At 34.3% G+C, this 17,388-nt stretch overlaps 1 protein-coding gene across 3 annotated transcripts in view; it reads left to right on the forward strand.

Moving 5' to 3' along the window:
- LOC108003743 (inaD-like protein) overlaps positions 1-17,388 on the forward strand; it is a 109,356-nt gene that overhangs the window by 82,210 nt on the left and 9,758 nt on the right. For all 3 annotated transcript variants that reach the window (XM_017066224.3, XM_017066232.2, XM_062079162.1), the window contains 4 exons: positions 4,454-5,597; positions 7,370-7,474; positions 8,341-8,466; positions 16,612-16,758. In XM_017066224.3, coding sequence (XP_016921713.2) covers positions 4,454-5,597; positions 7,370-7,474; positions 8,341-8,466; positions 16,612-16,758 — 1,522 coding nt within the window. The remainder of the gene's footprint in view (positions 1-4,453; positions 5,598-7,369; positions 7,475-8,340; positions 8,467-16,611; positions 16,759-17,388) is intronic.

Consider the following 17,388-nt stretch of genomic DNA (forward strand, 5'->3'; position numbering starts at 1 on the left):
AAAGGATGGTGCGATTTCGAAAAGTGCGCGTTGAGGAAAGATTTTTGTTTTGGAGAGGGTTTGAAGAGGTTTGTTTCGATTTAGACTGTGTTTTATGTCTTTTTTCTGTTTGAAAAATTGATTTCATTCGATGGTTTTTGTTAGTTGTTTGTATGTCTAGGAAAGATTAATTCGTTAGAATTGTTTTTTTTTTAGATTGGAGAGATTTTAGATACTTTGTTATTTTGTTATTGTTGTTTTTGTTTGTGAAATGCAAGAAGAATTAATTCATCGTAATTTTTTTGACGGAACGATTCGGTATTTTTTAAAAATTTTAAATAATTTTGTAAATCTAAATGATCTTTTGAAATATTTGAAATATTATTTTTCACCTTATAGAAATGGAAATTAAAACGAACGTTTATCAAGAGAGAATTTCCTACAACGAAGAATAAGGTAATTATAATAAGTTCAAGTGCTCGAGACTGCTCTGTGAATTTTCTTATTTTCCTTCTTTTCGATTTATTCTTAACGATTCATTTGGAATGTTTTAAGAATAATAAATTGACAACTGAGAATAATAAATTGGAACTGATTGCTGGAATCGTTTTGCTAAGAAATTCGCAAAGTGATGATTTCTAAGAATATGAAGTTTCGATTTAAACGTTTTCAAATTATGAATGATTGAACGTATAAATACTTTGTATTTTCTCTCTATTTAGAAATTGTTGTTTTCGTCCAATAAGAATAAGAATAATATACAAAAAGAGAATAAAATTTATTTATTATATAAAAAAAAGAATTTTAAATTCTCAAGATTTAAATACTTTTATTATTTTCTCAAGCACAAATTATTACCTTAAATTACTTTATTCTTCGTTGTAAAAAATTCTCTTAGTTCAATAGATTCATATTCACATCACTATTAATTCTACTTTTATAAATAAAATTTTAAATAATTAGCAAAGATTGTAGAAAATTTAACAAATATCTTTATTTCATATTTTTTTAATTTTCTCCATTTCCAATCACCATTAAAAATTATTATATCTTATACATATATAAAGAATCTGTTATTAACTGGAATAATGATTGGATAATAAGAAAATACTTTTGTAAGTATTCCTTTAGCTTCTTCCGTGTTTAAATTTACTTTTGGTTTTATATTCAAATCACGTACACGTGAAGGGAAATTTTAAATTGTTTCGAAAGGGGTGGAACAAAAGAGAGTTGGTTGATTCTTGCGACGTGATTAGTTTCCAGTTAGGGTGAAACACGCGAAAGGTATATAATAGAGGGGGTGATACGATTTAGGGTATTTATCAAAGGGGCTGTTGATAAATTGACTCGTATTATATATATCTGAGGGTTGGTTCTAAATTTAATTAACCTTCATTTCAAATAAACTTGAAAATAAATTTAGAAGAATTTTTAAATCGAAACTTTTCTTGGAATCGATTTATAAATTAATCCTTTAATATTTACAATATTCTATTCCTTTTTTAATCATAATATTGTATAATATAATTAATTTTTTTACTCATCTATATTTTATTTATATCAATCCATCTTTTTCTTTAAATTTTGTAATCTTGATTGTAAATTGAGTTGTTTATACTTGTAATTATTTCTATTTTTGGAATGGGAATCAATTTTAAGAGAAATCAAAATATAACGATATAAAAATAAACGTGGATGATGCAATTTTTCTTGGTATTAAAAATCGATCGTGACCTATTTTCACAATATGACTAAACATCATCGATAAATCCATAATCGTGAAATTTGAACTTTGCTTTCAATTCATCTACAAATGAATCTTTTTTTTTCTTTGTTTAAATTCATTGAATATCCATATATAATAACCATAATCAAAATTTGTACGCAATTTACAATATATTTATAATATTTATTTTGTTAGGTAATTTATAAAAAGTAAAGTTACGAAGTAAAAAATGATATATTTGATTTAAAATTGAAGTGGTCTACTTGAAAAAGAATTTAATGATTAGGGAAAAAAATGTTTATCATGTCTAAAATTTATTCGACAAAATTTTACGATTCTATGCTATAAATAAAGCACTTGTATCATAAAACTCAAGTATAAAATACGAGATCTAAACAAGCTAATTCTAATATATTCAAACTCAAGGAGATTTTTCGAAAGACACACACACACACACACACACACACACACACACACACACATATATAGTAACAACATAAAAAATCAAATATACAATATCCAATGACAGTTACTTTTCAATTATTTATTCAATTTTTAATAAACATTTTTAAAGCTCCAGTAAAACTTGAAAGATACATGTTCAGAAGGATACGTACATCTATAAAATTTATTGATTACACGCAAAAGAACCATTTCCATACACCAAATGTCACACAATTCTACGTGTATATCTCATCTCATAAAAATGGAAGTAAAAAAAAGAACATTTCTTCTTCCCCAACATAAACATAAGCACATTACTGACGATAATAGCGATATAACCTAAACTATGTGTCGATTTTTCATACGAAACTATCAAGACCACGTGCATGCACCCAACCATCAACTTCTTTTTTTAGCTCGTTTATCATCTGTCGCATTATCCAACACGGAAACTTTTCTCTCCTCGAAACTTTTTACATCTTCCACAAGACGTTTCAAAAGTTAAGATTTAACTGTTAATTTCCTTTTTCCTTCGTAAAAATTTTCACTTTGTTAACGAATTATTAACGAAAAATAGCTGCATCGCAATTCCAGTGTTGGGTATCTGCCGCCAGTTAATTACTGAGCTCGAACAAACAAATCGAGGCAACGTATATCTAAATAATTTATTCACTTTGTTCGTCGAATAAGGTTGAATATTTCAACATAATTTTTCCCGATAATTATTCAATTATTCAATTTGCTTCCACAAATGTTTGTTCGTTGTTCAAATGATTCGCTAGATGCGCATACCCAACACTACCAACTATAAGCCCGATATATTTTTCGTCGTAATAACGAGAATTTTTTGCGATGGAAAAATTTCTGCCGTTGCAATCGTAATCTCAAGAATCATCGGTTAAGCGTTTTATCGACTTCTCGAACTTCCTGTACACCGAAATCGACACAGGAAGGAACTCATACGACGACCTAATGTTATTGTTAGAACGCGTCCACCGCATTGAGACGCTATTATATAAGAATTATATACACACGGGTACAAACGTGACCGATATACGAGGAATATAAAGCCGGTCTTGTTCGTGTGAATCGGGTGTTCGAAGTCGTAGCAAGACGAAGTCGTAACGAGGAATTATACGACCGGTCACGGGCTCTTTTGTCGCGAATTTACGACACGCCAGGGGCTATGGTATATTTAATGAGGCAGCGCCGAGATGTTTCTTGAACCCTTCCAGTTTTAAATGTTAGGGGAAAATTTGTCTGCCCCCTTTGTAATTTGGAAAAGAAGGAAAAGAAGGAAAAGAAGGACGATATTTAGAAATTTTTCAAATTTACGAAATATTCGAAAAATTTGGAAGATTTAAAGCGAAACGAAATATTTCGATCGACCAAGATGTTATTTATTATCATTGGGAATAAGATCTTTCTTGGAGAGACGTTTGACGAAAAAATAACTGGCTCAATTTATTTATTCATGGACAGGATGGAAAAAACTGACCAACGAAACTTTTTAATTTAACTTCGAGCGTGTAACTTCTCCGGATATAGAACTGTATTTTTATCAATCCATAAATTTCGTTAATAACGAACTTCTCTTTAGACACCTTTATTCATTTACATTTGCACACGTTTCCTATGTATATATATCATGTTGGGATATAATTTCAGGATATAATTTCACGCGACATTGTTACGTTGTTTCAGGAAATAATTGCTGTCGTACAAAATTAATATAATTATTTTAATAATTCCATCGAGAATTTTATTTTATAGTTTCTCCAGTTTTGATATTTTTTCATCCATCTGTGAATTATTTTATTAATTCAGAATTATAATATATTTCTTTCTCCGTTTCATTTCCATCAATTAATTCCAATCAATAAATATACTTTTCATCGTGATCAATTACATTTTTTAATAGATAATTAAAAACAAAATACTAATCTTTCTCCACTCTAAATATAATCACCTTCTCTCTACATTATCAAAATTCACCCTCCTTCATCCCTCTTCATCATCCGATTAATTCGATTGAAAAAAAAAAAAGAAAATTACTTCGATCATCAGCTGATCCAATCTTACTTGACCAATCGTACAAATCATCGTTCAATCCATTAATGGGTCACCACCGAAGACCCGAGCGTTCCGCAAAATTCCTCCGGGTTCTTCAACCGCGAATAAGAGAAGAAGCCCGAGCCGCTCAAAGCGGATAAAATCATCCGCTTCGTTAGCCTACCTCTCCTCTTCCTCCTCCTTATTTTCTTCTTCTTTCTTTTCTTCACTCACTTCCTGTTTGCCTCGAAGGGAGCCTGACCAACAACCAACAGTCGAGGAGGTTCCATCGTCGTCGAGGAGGCCGACGAGTCTTCAAACATCAACAAGGAGGCGAGAGTTGGAGGAGGAACGTGAGGAGGAGGAAGCGCGAGATCGGACCCGGGTAGAATCGAGGGATTATGAATCGAGAGCCGGCCGGGAGCAGAGACGTCAGCTGCTCGAGGAATCGTTCAGGGCTCAGGAGGAGGACAGCAGTTTGATCAGCAAGGAACACTCGTTGGAGTACCAGAGCCAGACGCTCGAGAGTCAATCGGAGAGTCATCTGTTGCTCTCTGCCTCGTTGGAGAGCCTTCTCAGATCGGCCCCTGACAGCTGGCCAGGGAGCCAGCACTTGGACAGAAGCGAGGGATCGGAGCGCAGCTTCAAAGGAACCCAGTACTCGCCCAAGGAGAAGCAGGACGCCCAGACCCAGACCGAGCAGGAGACAAAGAGCACCCAGTGCAGCCCGGAGCAGGCAAGCAGCCCTACTGGCGAGGAGGAGATCCTGACGGGTGAAAGCCCGTCCCGGGTTGCGAGGAAGTATCATCAGAGCCCGAGACGCGAGGTCGAGACCCAGACCCAGGGGGAGAGCAAGAGCGTGCAGTGTTGCCTGGACGAGTTGGGTGGTTTGTCAAGGGTGCCGCCGGAATTGGGCGAATCTGAATTCGACAGCCCGTCCAGGTCGGAGAGGAAGGAGTCGAAGAGCGTTCAGTGCCTTCCTAGTGACATTCCAAGCGTGGTCGGTGTCTCGAGGTCGGTGGACGGTGGCCAATCATCGTTGAATCACGATCAAAAAGAGGCGAAGACACGTAAGGAGGTCGAGGTTCAAACTTATCAGGAGTCGAAGGCCATCCAGTGCAGTGATGACGAGCTTCTAGACGGTGAATCGTTGGGTGGTATAGAAGAGGGCTTCAAGAGGAGGCAGAGGGGAGGAGGTAGTTCCGGGTCGTCGAGCTGCGGCTCGCTTTGCGAGCTTCCTACGTTGGTGTTCGTTGACGAGAAGATAGACATGACGGTCACGCACAGGGATCACGATGGAAACGTGAGCTGGTCGAAGCATTGGGGGCCAGAGAGGTTGGTGGAGATCTACAGGGAGCCGAAAACTAGTCTTGGGCTGAGCATCGTTGGCGGAAAGGTGCGTGGATACGTTCCGTTGGTTAAAAATAAAAAGTCTCTCTGTCTTTGCGATGAATGTGTGTGTGTGTGGGTATAGGATGGAAGAAGCGCGAGCGTGTATTTGGTGAATGGACTCTCGTGACCGTGATCCGTGAATATGATTCATCTTCCTCCTATTTTTTCCCCCTCTATATATTTTTTTTCTTCTTCTCCTTTTCCTCTCGTCTTCTCGTTGGGACACAAGCTTGGAAGTAGGTTAATTGACGACGAGGTTGCGAGAGATGGAAATTTATATTAACGAATACGCGATATATTTATGAAAATTTTATTTTTTTCTTTTTTTAATTTTACGTACGTGTACGTAATTTTTCTTAACCCATCTCGTATCATATATTTCCTTGCTTACGGCGAATAGCGTGAATATTGTTACGAGCGTAACGAGAGTAATTCTTTCGCCTTTATTAATTGGCCGGTTAACGATGGCCGTGTCGTGCTAATGGTACCATGTCGCCGGCATTGATAATTTCAATCGAGCGCCACGAGCTTCTACGCCGTGCACGTTGATACAACGTCCATTAGCGTACCGTGAATACGGCTTCAAGATATCGATACCGTTCCATCGAAATACCCACTTTCAATTATTTCAATTATTCCGAATATTGTCATTTACGTCAAGAATCAATTTTAAGTTAACGTCGAGAGCGATTTCGAGATCTTTGAATCTCGTCGAGACATCGACGATAATATATATTTTTTTTAAACTAATATTTATCGTTCTTTACATTTGGTAAATTGAATTTTTTCGAAGGAAATTAAGGTTGTCTGGACGTGTCCCGATGGTATTCCAGTGATAACAAGGAAAATGGTAACAGCCTAGTAATCTTCTTAAAAGTTCTCTTGGGACTTGTAGTCAACGTAGAACGAATTATATAGATTTAACGAAAGAAGAGAAAGAAGTAGGAAAAGCAAACGAGGTTTCCCTTTCTCGGAGATAAATTTGTTGGACCTCTCTCGAAAACAAATTTATTTAATTCCACCATCATTTTTAAATTTGTCTCCATCGAACGAGCCTTAAAAGTTAATTTCGAAAAAAAATAAAAAGTTTTTACGAACTCTTTATTTGTGAAGATAACTCGATTCTAACTCGAATTTCTGACGAAATTTTATTTAAAGATTTATTTGATCTCCAAAGTTCAACGTTCGAGCAATGTCCAAATTTCTCGAAATTTCTAATAAACCGAGAATTCTTCGCTAGATTTATTTACAATGAGCTAAGAGGATTTGATAAATGTTCGATCGTCTCTCTCTTTTTCTCCCTCGTAACTTATGAAAGTTTACGCGTCTCGTAAATTATGTAACGAATTATATAAACACGAAACGGAAGAAGATGTGCGAAACAGAAGATATCACACGACGGCACGATTACGATCTATTCGATAATTTTAGAGAACGAATTTCTTGGCCGAGAGAATTTTACATCGAGATCAAGTCGATTTTATTCGAGATCCCCACGTGTGCATGTGACAAAGTGCAGGCTTGCTCACCACGAGGAAGGCCGAGATGTTTCAAGGCCACGTCTTCGAGGAAGATCTTTCCTTCGTAACGAACACCTGTCTTACTGTTATCATGACGTAACTTTCAACTCTTTCTTATTATCCCATTATTTTACAAATTAAAAAAAAAACACACAACATTGCTAAAAGACGCGAGAAAATTAAATGAAAAAGAATATAATTGCAAGATTTTAAAATCATCGATTCAATATTTCTGCTTTCAAATTCTTCGTTCTAGGTCGATCTGCACAATGGCAGCTCCAGCAAGTCACAGAACATATCCGGGATATTCATAAAGAATGTGTTGCCGAACAGTCCAGCCGGAAGGACCGGCGAGCTGAAGGTAACGTATGCGACATGAATTTCTATCCGTGCAACACGTGCGTGCTCGTCGACGAGCGAGGAAAGGAGGAAATCGTTTTGTATTCCGTTCGAATCAAGAACATTGAACTTGAAATTTCGTGGATAGCCTGATGAACCGACCTTAACACGTATCCATCGAGATGGTGGAGATCGCATTTCGAATTTTTTCTTTCCTCGTTCGATCGTATACTTTTGAAAAGTATTTATAAAGTTGTAAGATGTAACGGTTGATAAATAATAATTGATCGCAATAATCGAAAACGGAAAGTAGAGAATATCGGATCGAATGAATTTTTGTTTCCAATTCTCGTCATGCGCCAACAAAACTTTCTCGATTAACCTAATAATGAAAACTGAAACTGGCCGAACAATAAATCCTCCATTCCTCGCTGTCTTATACAAAATATCAATTATTTCTCTCTTCCTATCATTCGATATTCAATATTTTTTTATATAATTGCAAAAAGAAGAGAAAGAAATTATGATCAACAATTCAAATTGTACGCACAATTATTAAATATAGTACTTTCGTCACCAAGAAATCCATTATATATATTATATACACGATAGAATCGAAAATGAAAAATTATACCGATATATAATTATTCCTCAGGAATCGATTGCAAAAAATTCTCTTAGTATTCGTATTTTTATGTAACAAAAAGAAGAAAAAGAAATGACAATCATCAAGAAATCCATCGTAGAGTCGAAAATGAAAAATTATACCGATTTGTAATTACTTTTCACGATTGCAAAAACGAGGAATAAATCAAAAAAAAAAAAAAAAAAAGGCAAAAGATGGATTTAATAGACGGCCCTGCCCCCATTTTTCTCGTTTACTTTCAGATCGGGGATCGAATAATCGAGGTCGATGGCGTGGACCTGCGACACAGCACGCATGAGCGGGCGGTTGAGGTCATCCAAGCCGCCGGAAATCCTGTCTGCCTTCTCGTCCAGTCTCTGGTGCACCTGGTGAGACCTTCCCACGACCAGGAAAATATCGATGTTACAACCCTTCCCCTCCCCTTCCATCCAAATCCATTGTCATCGATTAACTAGTCATTTGAATTCTACACGTTTGTACATATATATATGTTGTATGAATAGTTGCTCGAGTATTTAAAAATTGTTTTTCAGTGCATTTTGTAGTGTTGTTGTTGTTGTTGTTGTACTTCTTGTCGTTTTTCATTGGTACAAAAGGTTCTGTCTGTTCTGAATTGTCCATTAATTTTTCGACGAATTTTTTCCAATTTTTTTTTTCCCCTTTAGGATATTTATAGTATTTACATTTTTAAAACATAGCTTGATGCGTTATTACTCGAAATATATGTTAAATTATGTTCCTGTATCATAATACAGAGTCACGAATAAAATCTTTTCCTTTTCATAATGAAAAATGTGAAAGAAGAAATTAAAAATTTTGCCACTCGGAAGATAGAGGAAACTATGCTCTTAAAGTGCTTTCTTCTTTCATCCCGATATATCAATCGGTTATCGAGATACAAAAACGCAAAAGCGCTTAATAACACAGTGCAGGGATCATGAATGAACTTACATTTTTCTTGGAAATCGCGTCTGTCGTTTGTCTGGAGTTTGAGATCGATCAGTGAGTCTGAATAAGCTACATGGATGAAAAGATAAATAAACGATTAAAAGTTACATTGCTCTTTCTTTACACGACGATATCCCGGGAATCAAAAGTCGTATCGGAATAAAAGCGTTTACTAAAAGATTACTATCTTCCAAGTTATAGTTAAATTATATCCTCAAATGTTTCCTAATTTTAATACAGTTTAATCGACAATAATTTTATTAATAACTCAACTGCACGGACTTTGATTATAATATTTTTTTCCCTCGACTTTGATTTAACATTTTTACAATTTCAAGAGAAACCTGAAAAGATACAATAAACCTATCACGTTGGATTATTCAATGATTTCGTACAAAAGATTCTCATAAAAAAAGGCAGACAGAACCCACTTTATTTTTATCTCTTCCTGATACAATAGCCTCCTTTCAATTCTACAATTTCCTCTGTACTTCAGCCGCTAATTTATCGATTCTTCTGCTCCATCGATGCTTCCATTCTACACACATCTTTTATTTAATTAATAACCACTCCACCGCGCTTGTTACGCGTTTTCGAACGCGAAAGTAGCTCGTTTGCTTTCCGTGTTTCGAGCACCGTTCGAGAACGTTCGATGACGTTTGCCAAGCGGGCCCTCGTAAAAGAAAAATAAAATTGCATCCACGGTGTTGTACACTTTGTAGCGACGCCTATTCCGGCACGTGTATGCAAATGCCCACGGAAATTGCGGCCGCGTGCTCGATTTTCTCCAGAGTCTTTTTTTTCTTTCTTTCTTTCTTTCTTTCTTTCTTTCTTGCTACCGCGGGATCGTAGATTAAAATTTAAAGTTTAGTTTTCTTTGCAAAAGAAATATGCGCGATTCAAATTAATTTAAATGTATAATCTTCAGGGATGCTTGTAATTATTATTATTATTTTTTTTTTGAATTCCAATTAAAAAGTATTCGAAATAAAAAATTTGATTTGATTTTTTTTTAGTATTTTTTTTTCCTGCGTGAAAGGATTGAAATTTTAATAATTCGATCCAAATATCTAAAATTTAAACGTCGATGAGCTTTTTTTTTTATAATCGCGTATATTTCATTCTTGCATTTATAAATTCAATGAATAGAAATTCATTGCTTGAAAAACTAGGTCGTTTGTATGCTCATTGTTCACCAATAGTTGCAAATTCGAACACTTCACACGGGGGAATCGCAAAAATTTATTTTTTTATTCCGAGAGGAATTGCAGAAAGAACGATCAAATTTTGCGCCATGTTTTCGCATGTAATCTGCCGGATTGCTTCGATACATGTAAAATGAACGATTCTCTTTTAATTCCTCTTGTTACGAATATTGGGACAAACATTTACCTACACTAATACGTGGAAAAAAAAAATAACGATTATATTCTTTGTTCTCTCGACGTGAAAACGTTTAATTCGTTATAAAAATATTTTACTTTGTGTAAGAAAAAAAAAGTGTTATTATTCGAAACTATGACGGATAATTTTATTTCTTTGGCTTTTGGAAAAAAAAATTTAACAATTTTGATAATATCATTAAATCTCTTGCAATTTTTTCATTTTTCGCTAAACGTGCCAATTGCAATTCTCAATTTACAAATTGCATTCTTTCCTTATTGCGTGTAAAATAAAAATCGATAAAATGTAAAAATAAAAAATATAGGATGGATAAAATTTAATATAAAGGTTGTCATGCTACACCTATTTTTTTAATAATAATTTTTTAGATAATTTCTAATTATCCAATCATTTTGAGTTTATTGCATTTATCTGAATTTTATAGAGGAGAAATAACTCATCGATGGCATGGATAATTAAAACAATGATAATATAGTCAATGGAGGATAGAAAAAATTATTTTTTTTTTACACTTTATGGGTCTTAAAAGTCATCATTGTCTCTGCCATTTTATTTTCACGACTTCCGCGTTAGTTAATCTTTTATCAAATCTTGAATTTTAATGAAATGAATAGAAAAAAGAAAAGAAGCTAATGGTAAATTAATTTGACTATAATGTAAAACACGAAACGTAGAATTTCGATTTTAATTTAATAATTTAATATTATTGATTTTTCTTTTTGTCTGGATTCAGATTTAATTCTTCCTTTACAGATTTTTGTTGCATATAATTTTTATAATCTCATTAACAACAACTTGTGATAAATACAAGCATAATTTTTGAATTTTTACAATATTTATTCACTAATATCTTAATTAGAAAATAGAAAAGTTAAAAATTAGAACTTGGAACGAATTGAATTAAGAAAGAAAATATTCCACATGCCGAAGAAAATTGTAATTGTGAGAAACATATACAATTTGCTATTTTTACTTTAGAATCATGTTGTGTAGAAAACAGAAGAACAGTCATATTTTCCTCGAATAGCATTCTAAACGCATTTCGAAATGCCAGATAAATTTGAAACATCCTTGATTCTTTTGTATCTAAAGATCTATTATCTTCCAATGATAAAAGAATCTCACTCGTTGGTTATTAGAATTATTTGTTGAAGATCTAAATTCTAGAGATTTTGATTTGAAATTTAATTTTTTATTAATCTTTCTAGATTAAGAAAAAAATTAATTCAAACGTGAAAAGTTATGAAGTAAATGTTAAATTTATAAATTATGGAATATTTAAATCGTGAAATATACCCATTCTGGGATATTTAAATCGTGAAAAATTAAAATTACATACCATTTAAATTATGAAAAATTTAAATTGTAGAATATTCAAATCGTACAAGATAGAATTTACAAAATTTGATACAGAAATTAAATATTATATATTTATAAAATATTTTATGTATAAAGAATAATTAAATTACACGAGAAGTCGAAGTTGAGGAACATAGGATCTTTTAATAATATTTAATATCGAAGTATAAAATGTTTAAATCGTAAAATGAACCATTGAATTATTCGAATCTAAACAAAAAGTATAACAAAACACAACGAAACGCTAAACAAAAATCTAAATTATTAAACAATTTTACAAACAAAATACAGTGGTTATTAAAATTTACCCATGTCTAATAAAATATCTTTTATCATCAAAACTCATTACGATTCGTATGAAATTTTTAAATAATCGCTTCCAAACTCTAATTAATCCTACCCTTTTACGTACGATACTTTTTATAGCCACTGTACACCGATCAAAATTCTCCAATACCTATCAATCCATCAACATGGTAGCCGAGTGTTTCCATTCACATGGTTCACAGAGGTTCACTCGTGAACTGGTATGAAATTAAACCTCCTGAACGACATATAGAATTATCCAGCCTGGAGAGAGAGAGAAAGAGAGAGAGAGAAATAGGGAAACGGACAGACGTGAAGGGTTGAGCGAGACGGAAAGAGGGTGCAGAGGACAAAAAAGCGAAAAAAAAAAAGGAAAAAGAGAAAAATATCGAAAGAGGAAGAGAGTGTAGGCAGAGGCCATTATAGGGCATCCCTTGTACGTGTACGGTGCATCGAGGTCGAACTTTCCAATAAACCAACTGACGAGGGGATGACAGGAGGAGGGTGAAACGGTGCGAAAGGCGGGAACAGAACGAGAATCATGCAAATCAGAGCGGACGATATCGAAGATAGGCTGGTGTAACCGGAGAATCGAAGAAAACGCTTTTGTTCGAACGAAATTTCCAAGAAAATCTGAAAAATGCTTCCTTCCTTTTTTTTTTCTTTTTTTTCTACGGGAGAAAAAACGGAGAATTCTTTCGAAAATAGAAGACGTCCCCTTTATATAATTTAATTCCTCTGTTCATCGATCCTATTTTTCTTTCTTTCTTTTTTTTTTTTTTTTTTAATTAAAAACCAAACTACACCTCTGCCAAAATTCAAAAGCACGCCCAATATACTCGAAGCGGAACGCCTACACAAACTCCAATCAAAAGAAGACTACAAAATAACCGCGTTTGAAACGAAAACTTGGAACTCGACAAAATTCCCCCACGAACTCGCATGAACAATCCAGAAGGCAAGAACAAACAAATATGGAAAGACCAAAAAAAGAGAGAGAGAAAGATAGAAAGAGAAGGTTCGTAACAAAGGTTGAAAAAAAAAAAGAGGGTTGTCGGAAGGGTTGGGTGATTGGGCCAATGAGCGAAGGTATATAGGTGCGCGAGGAAAGGATGTGGATTACATGGTCGCAACGAACCGTCCATCATCTGTGCACACCATGGACCATAGCCACCCCTTCCATCCGCGGCAGCAACCCCCTCTGGTCCAACCGTCCCCTCTCGCTCCGTGCCACGATATATCGACGCGAGGCAGTTCCATGCACGAAACCGGCTGGTAGACGTTGCCTCCTCGGAACGAACAGAGCGTCGCGATGCACCGCCTCTTCGGACGCAAACGCGTCTCGTTCGGTGTACGTTCAACGAATACACGCACACGTGACTCCCCGGTGGTTGTTGTTACTACTGACCCCCTTTTTCGAGGATAGATTCGATGGATACGAGCTCGGTCTCGAGTTTTCTCGCCCCTTTTTCAATTCTTCGTTTTTTTCTTTGTCTCTCTCTCTCTCTCTCTTATTTTTTAATTCATTTCGTCGAACTTCTTTTTTCTTTCTTTTTTTGACAGTTTAACGTGTAATTGGGTATCTTTTAGGGGCGGGAGTTATTTATTTTTTTTTACTTTGGATTTTATTCTTTTGAATCTTTTTTGGGGAGGAGGGAAGGAATTGTGTCAGATATATTTTAGTTTTAGATTTGGATACTCATTTTTCTTGGGAGTATGAAAGTTTTTGAACGTTTAGATGAATTTTAGAAAGAAAATGTGTGTATTGACATTTCTATGGTGGATTTAAAATAATAGAATTTTGAATATAGAAACAATGAGTGTAATTTAAATATATATATATATATAGTGAGTGAGTATTAAGATCTTTTCTCATAAGTAAATTGTGGACTTGACATTTGAGAAATGATTTATCCATTAATTTAGAATTTCATTAGTTTAGAAATAATTCTAATTGTCGAAATTTACAATGATTGAATTTCGTGGAAAATCTCTAATCCCTTTAATAAATATTTGATAATTGATAAAAGTCATTCATTTTATTTAATTCGTTTATATATTCTGATCTAACCTCTGTCAAACAAAATCTTCCGGTTTTGCCGATGTTATCGATCAATAATTTTAAGAATAGAACACACGATCGCTAGACGATATCTCGCAATCATCTTTTCTTTTAATTCTAAACCTCGATTCATCGAATCACCGACGTTATCATTACCATCGAGCAACATGGAACATTGATTCCCTTCAACGTATTGACATTATTGACATTATTGCCACTGCATCGATATTATCGTTGATTCATTAGGGACGTCGTATCAATACTGTGACAATACATTATATCATGTGTTCTGATAATAACATAATGCACAATGAAATTAATACATTTATAAATCGGACATTTTAACATATTGTTGACGGGTATTATTTTGCTTATAAATTACATAAGCTTGTCTTTGATTTTTAAATAAAAAAAGAAAGTTAAAATATTGTGATTATTAGAAATTGAATTGGAAAATAAATTATTTTTTTTTATCATCAAAATTTCTGAAAAATTCATTCAACCCTATATTACATTCAATATATATCGAATCTTAAATTATTCGAATTATTAAGTAGAATTTATTCGATAGAACCTCCGACTTTCTTCAAATAAATTCAAAATTCAGTTTTACGAATAAATACATCATAGATCAGATGTGAATCTACAAATCCAGAATTGGATTTATATATATATATATATATTCGATTTAAATATAATGTTACATACATAAATATACATATAAATCAAAGTGTGAATCTGCACATGATTCTATGTACGTATATACATATATATACATGTAATATTTATTCTTGATCATAGCTATAGATTCGTAGATAAATTCATCCATAGATAAATATATCTACTATATGTAAATACAAGGATCTGATCCATCTCTGGATGTAGATGTTCCATCACTGGCAAACCGAAGGATAGACATTGATTAGCTGGGCCAAAACCGACCCAACCAGTCGACCATCCTAAGGATATTGGGCTATCTCGAGCCCATAAATTTACGACGAATCCCTAAAAGTTTGTAGCGTAAAATTCTTGATCAACTGAAAATCTGATGTACGAAAGCTATAACCAAGTATTTTATTTCCTGAATTTTGAAAACTTGATAAGATGCTGGATCCTAGAACAAATTTGAAGGAATCTCATCCATACTCGAGGAATTTAAAATTTGTTAATAACGTTGCATAACTCGTCGTAACAATTAATTAGAAATTAAGGATAGATCTTTGGTATATCAATTTGAATGAAGAAATGAATTAATCCACAGTTCCCAAAAATAGAAGTATTAGATGGAATATTTAAAATTGTGATTATGAATATACTCAGTGTGGAATATTTGAGATAACTCGTACACAAATTCATAACAGATTATATCAACCCCCAAAGAAAGAAATTAATTCACAACTCAGCCAAGAAGACAAGATGCTTTGAAATATTATTTACGTTGCTCGTTACAATACAAAATACAATTTTCACAAAAATTCGGATAGGATATATCAAAAATCCATAAGGATATATACCCTTAATAAACTTTACGAATTTCACACACCCTCGTGTAAAAAACAAAAAGATAGATCAATGATTGAACTCGACATATTGGCCACAAACAAACATAGAAAGCCACAAGATAATCGTTATTTCGTGGATCCTTGAGCCCAGTCAGTGGAATGTGTCTCGTGCGTGGCCGAAATCTAATAACACGCATTAATCAAATTCTGGGGTAGCGGCGTAACGCGGTGGGCCTCGCTGTTATCGGCGATCGTGATCGAACACCCGCGCTCTAAATCACCTCGAGTCTGGCAACAATTCAAGACGATGTCGCGCCGAATATTTCAGCGTAGAAACATTGCGCTGCGCCATTGAAACAGCACTCGCGCCCAATCGATTCCACTCCCTTCCTTTTTCCCATTTTTTTCTTTCTTTCTTTTAATTTATCGCGTTGCTCTTCGATTTTTATTCTTCTCATTTCGTTCCATTTCTTTTTATCATCCTTATTTTCCCTCTTTCTTCTTTTTCCCCTATTCTTTTCCAATTTTGCTTCCATTTTCTTCTTTTCCTTTTTCACTTTATACTTCTTTTTTCTTATTTCTTCCTACGATTTTTCGCCTATTTATCCATTTGCTCTTCGATTTTTATTCTCTTCGCCATTTTGGCTATTTCTTCCTTCCCTTCCACAACTTCTTATCCTCTCCTCATCGTAATATCTTCTCCATTTTCTTTTCCACTATACACTTTCCATTATAACACAGTTCAGTTTGAAACTCGAGATGCAAGCTACTAATCAATATCCTGATTATCACACCCGGAAGTAGCTTCTTACTTCATCCTTGTCAGTAATCAGCGAGTCCCACGAGCGCCCGTTCACCACGACTCATTCGAACCAGCCACGATTATTTGATGTTTCGCTCATGTCTCTCCCTGTTTTCCGTGAAATTTGTAGAACAACGAGCACGGAGGTGAGGGGGAGGAAAGAAGGCAGAACGCTAGAAGTCCGAGATCGGCCGGTACACCCACGGCGCCCTATTCTTCCTTAGAGAAGGGAGGACCAGTCTCGCCTGTTAGGTCCATCACGCCGGAAGTAATACAGGTGGGTCGTTTCTTTTCCGTCCTTCATTTCGTTCTCACGCGTCAACCATCGAACAACACGCTATTTCTGAGATCTCGCCTTTCGATATTTTGGTTGACGTCGTTGAGTCAAGGAGTATCGAAGAGGAAAGGAATTTATTTATTTTTTTCCTTAAATATAATTATTAAGTAGCTCGACAGAAGAATTGGAGAATTTTTTTGTTAAGATTTTTTGGTGGAATTTTTGGAAGAAGAAGAAGAAGAAGAAGAAGAAGAAAGTTTCCAAGTGATATTTTGAAGGTTGGAAAATTAAGAAATTGGAAATTTTATGTCGCGAGAAGAGTGAAGTGAGGAAAATTTCCAAGCGATTTATTCTTGGAGTAAGTTATTATTTGAGAAAAGAAAAAAATAGGAGGGATTGGTGTTCGAGGAAAAATTAAGGATTCTCGAGTAATATTTCATAAGGAGAAAGTGACGTGGAAATTAAAGTGAAGAAATAAGAAGTGTTTATTTTAAGGTGGAATTATAAAAAGAAAAATGAAATGAGTTTGAAAGTGTTCGCATAACGATGTTGGCGATTGTTGAAAAGAATAATGGTCTGTTTCATGGTGATGGTAATTTTGCAATTTTTTCCTTTTTTTTTTTTGTTCCA

Source organism: Apis cerana, linkage group LG9 (genome assembly GCF_029169275.1).
Source record: "Apis cerana isolate GH-2021 linkage group LG9, AcerK_1.0, whole genome shotgun sequence".
NCBI lineage: Eukaryota > Metazoa > Arthropoda > Insecta > Hymenoptera > Apidae > Apis > Apis cerana.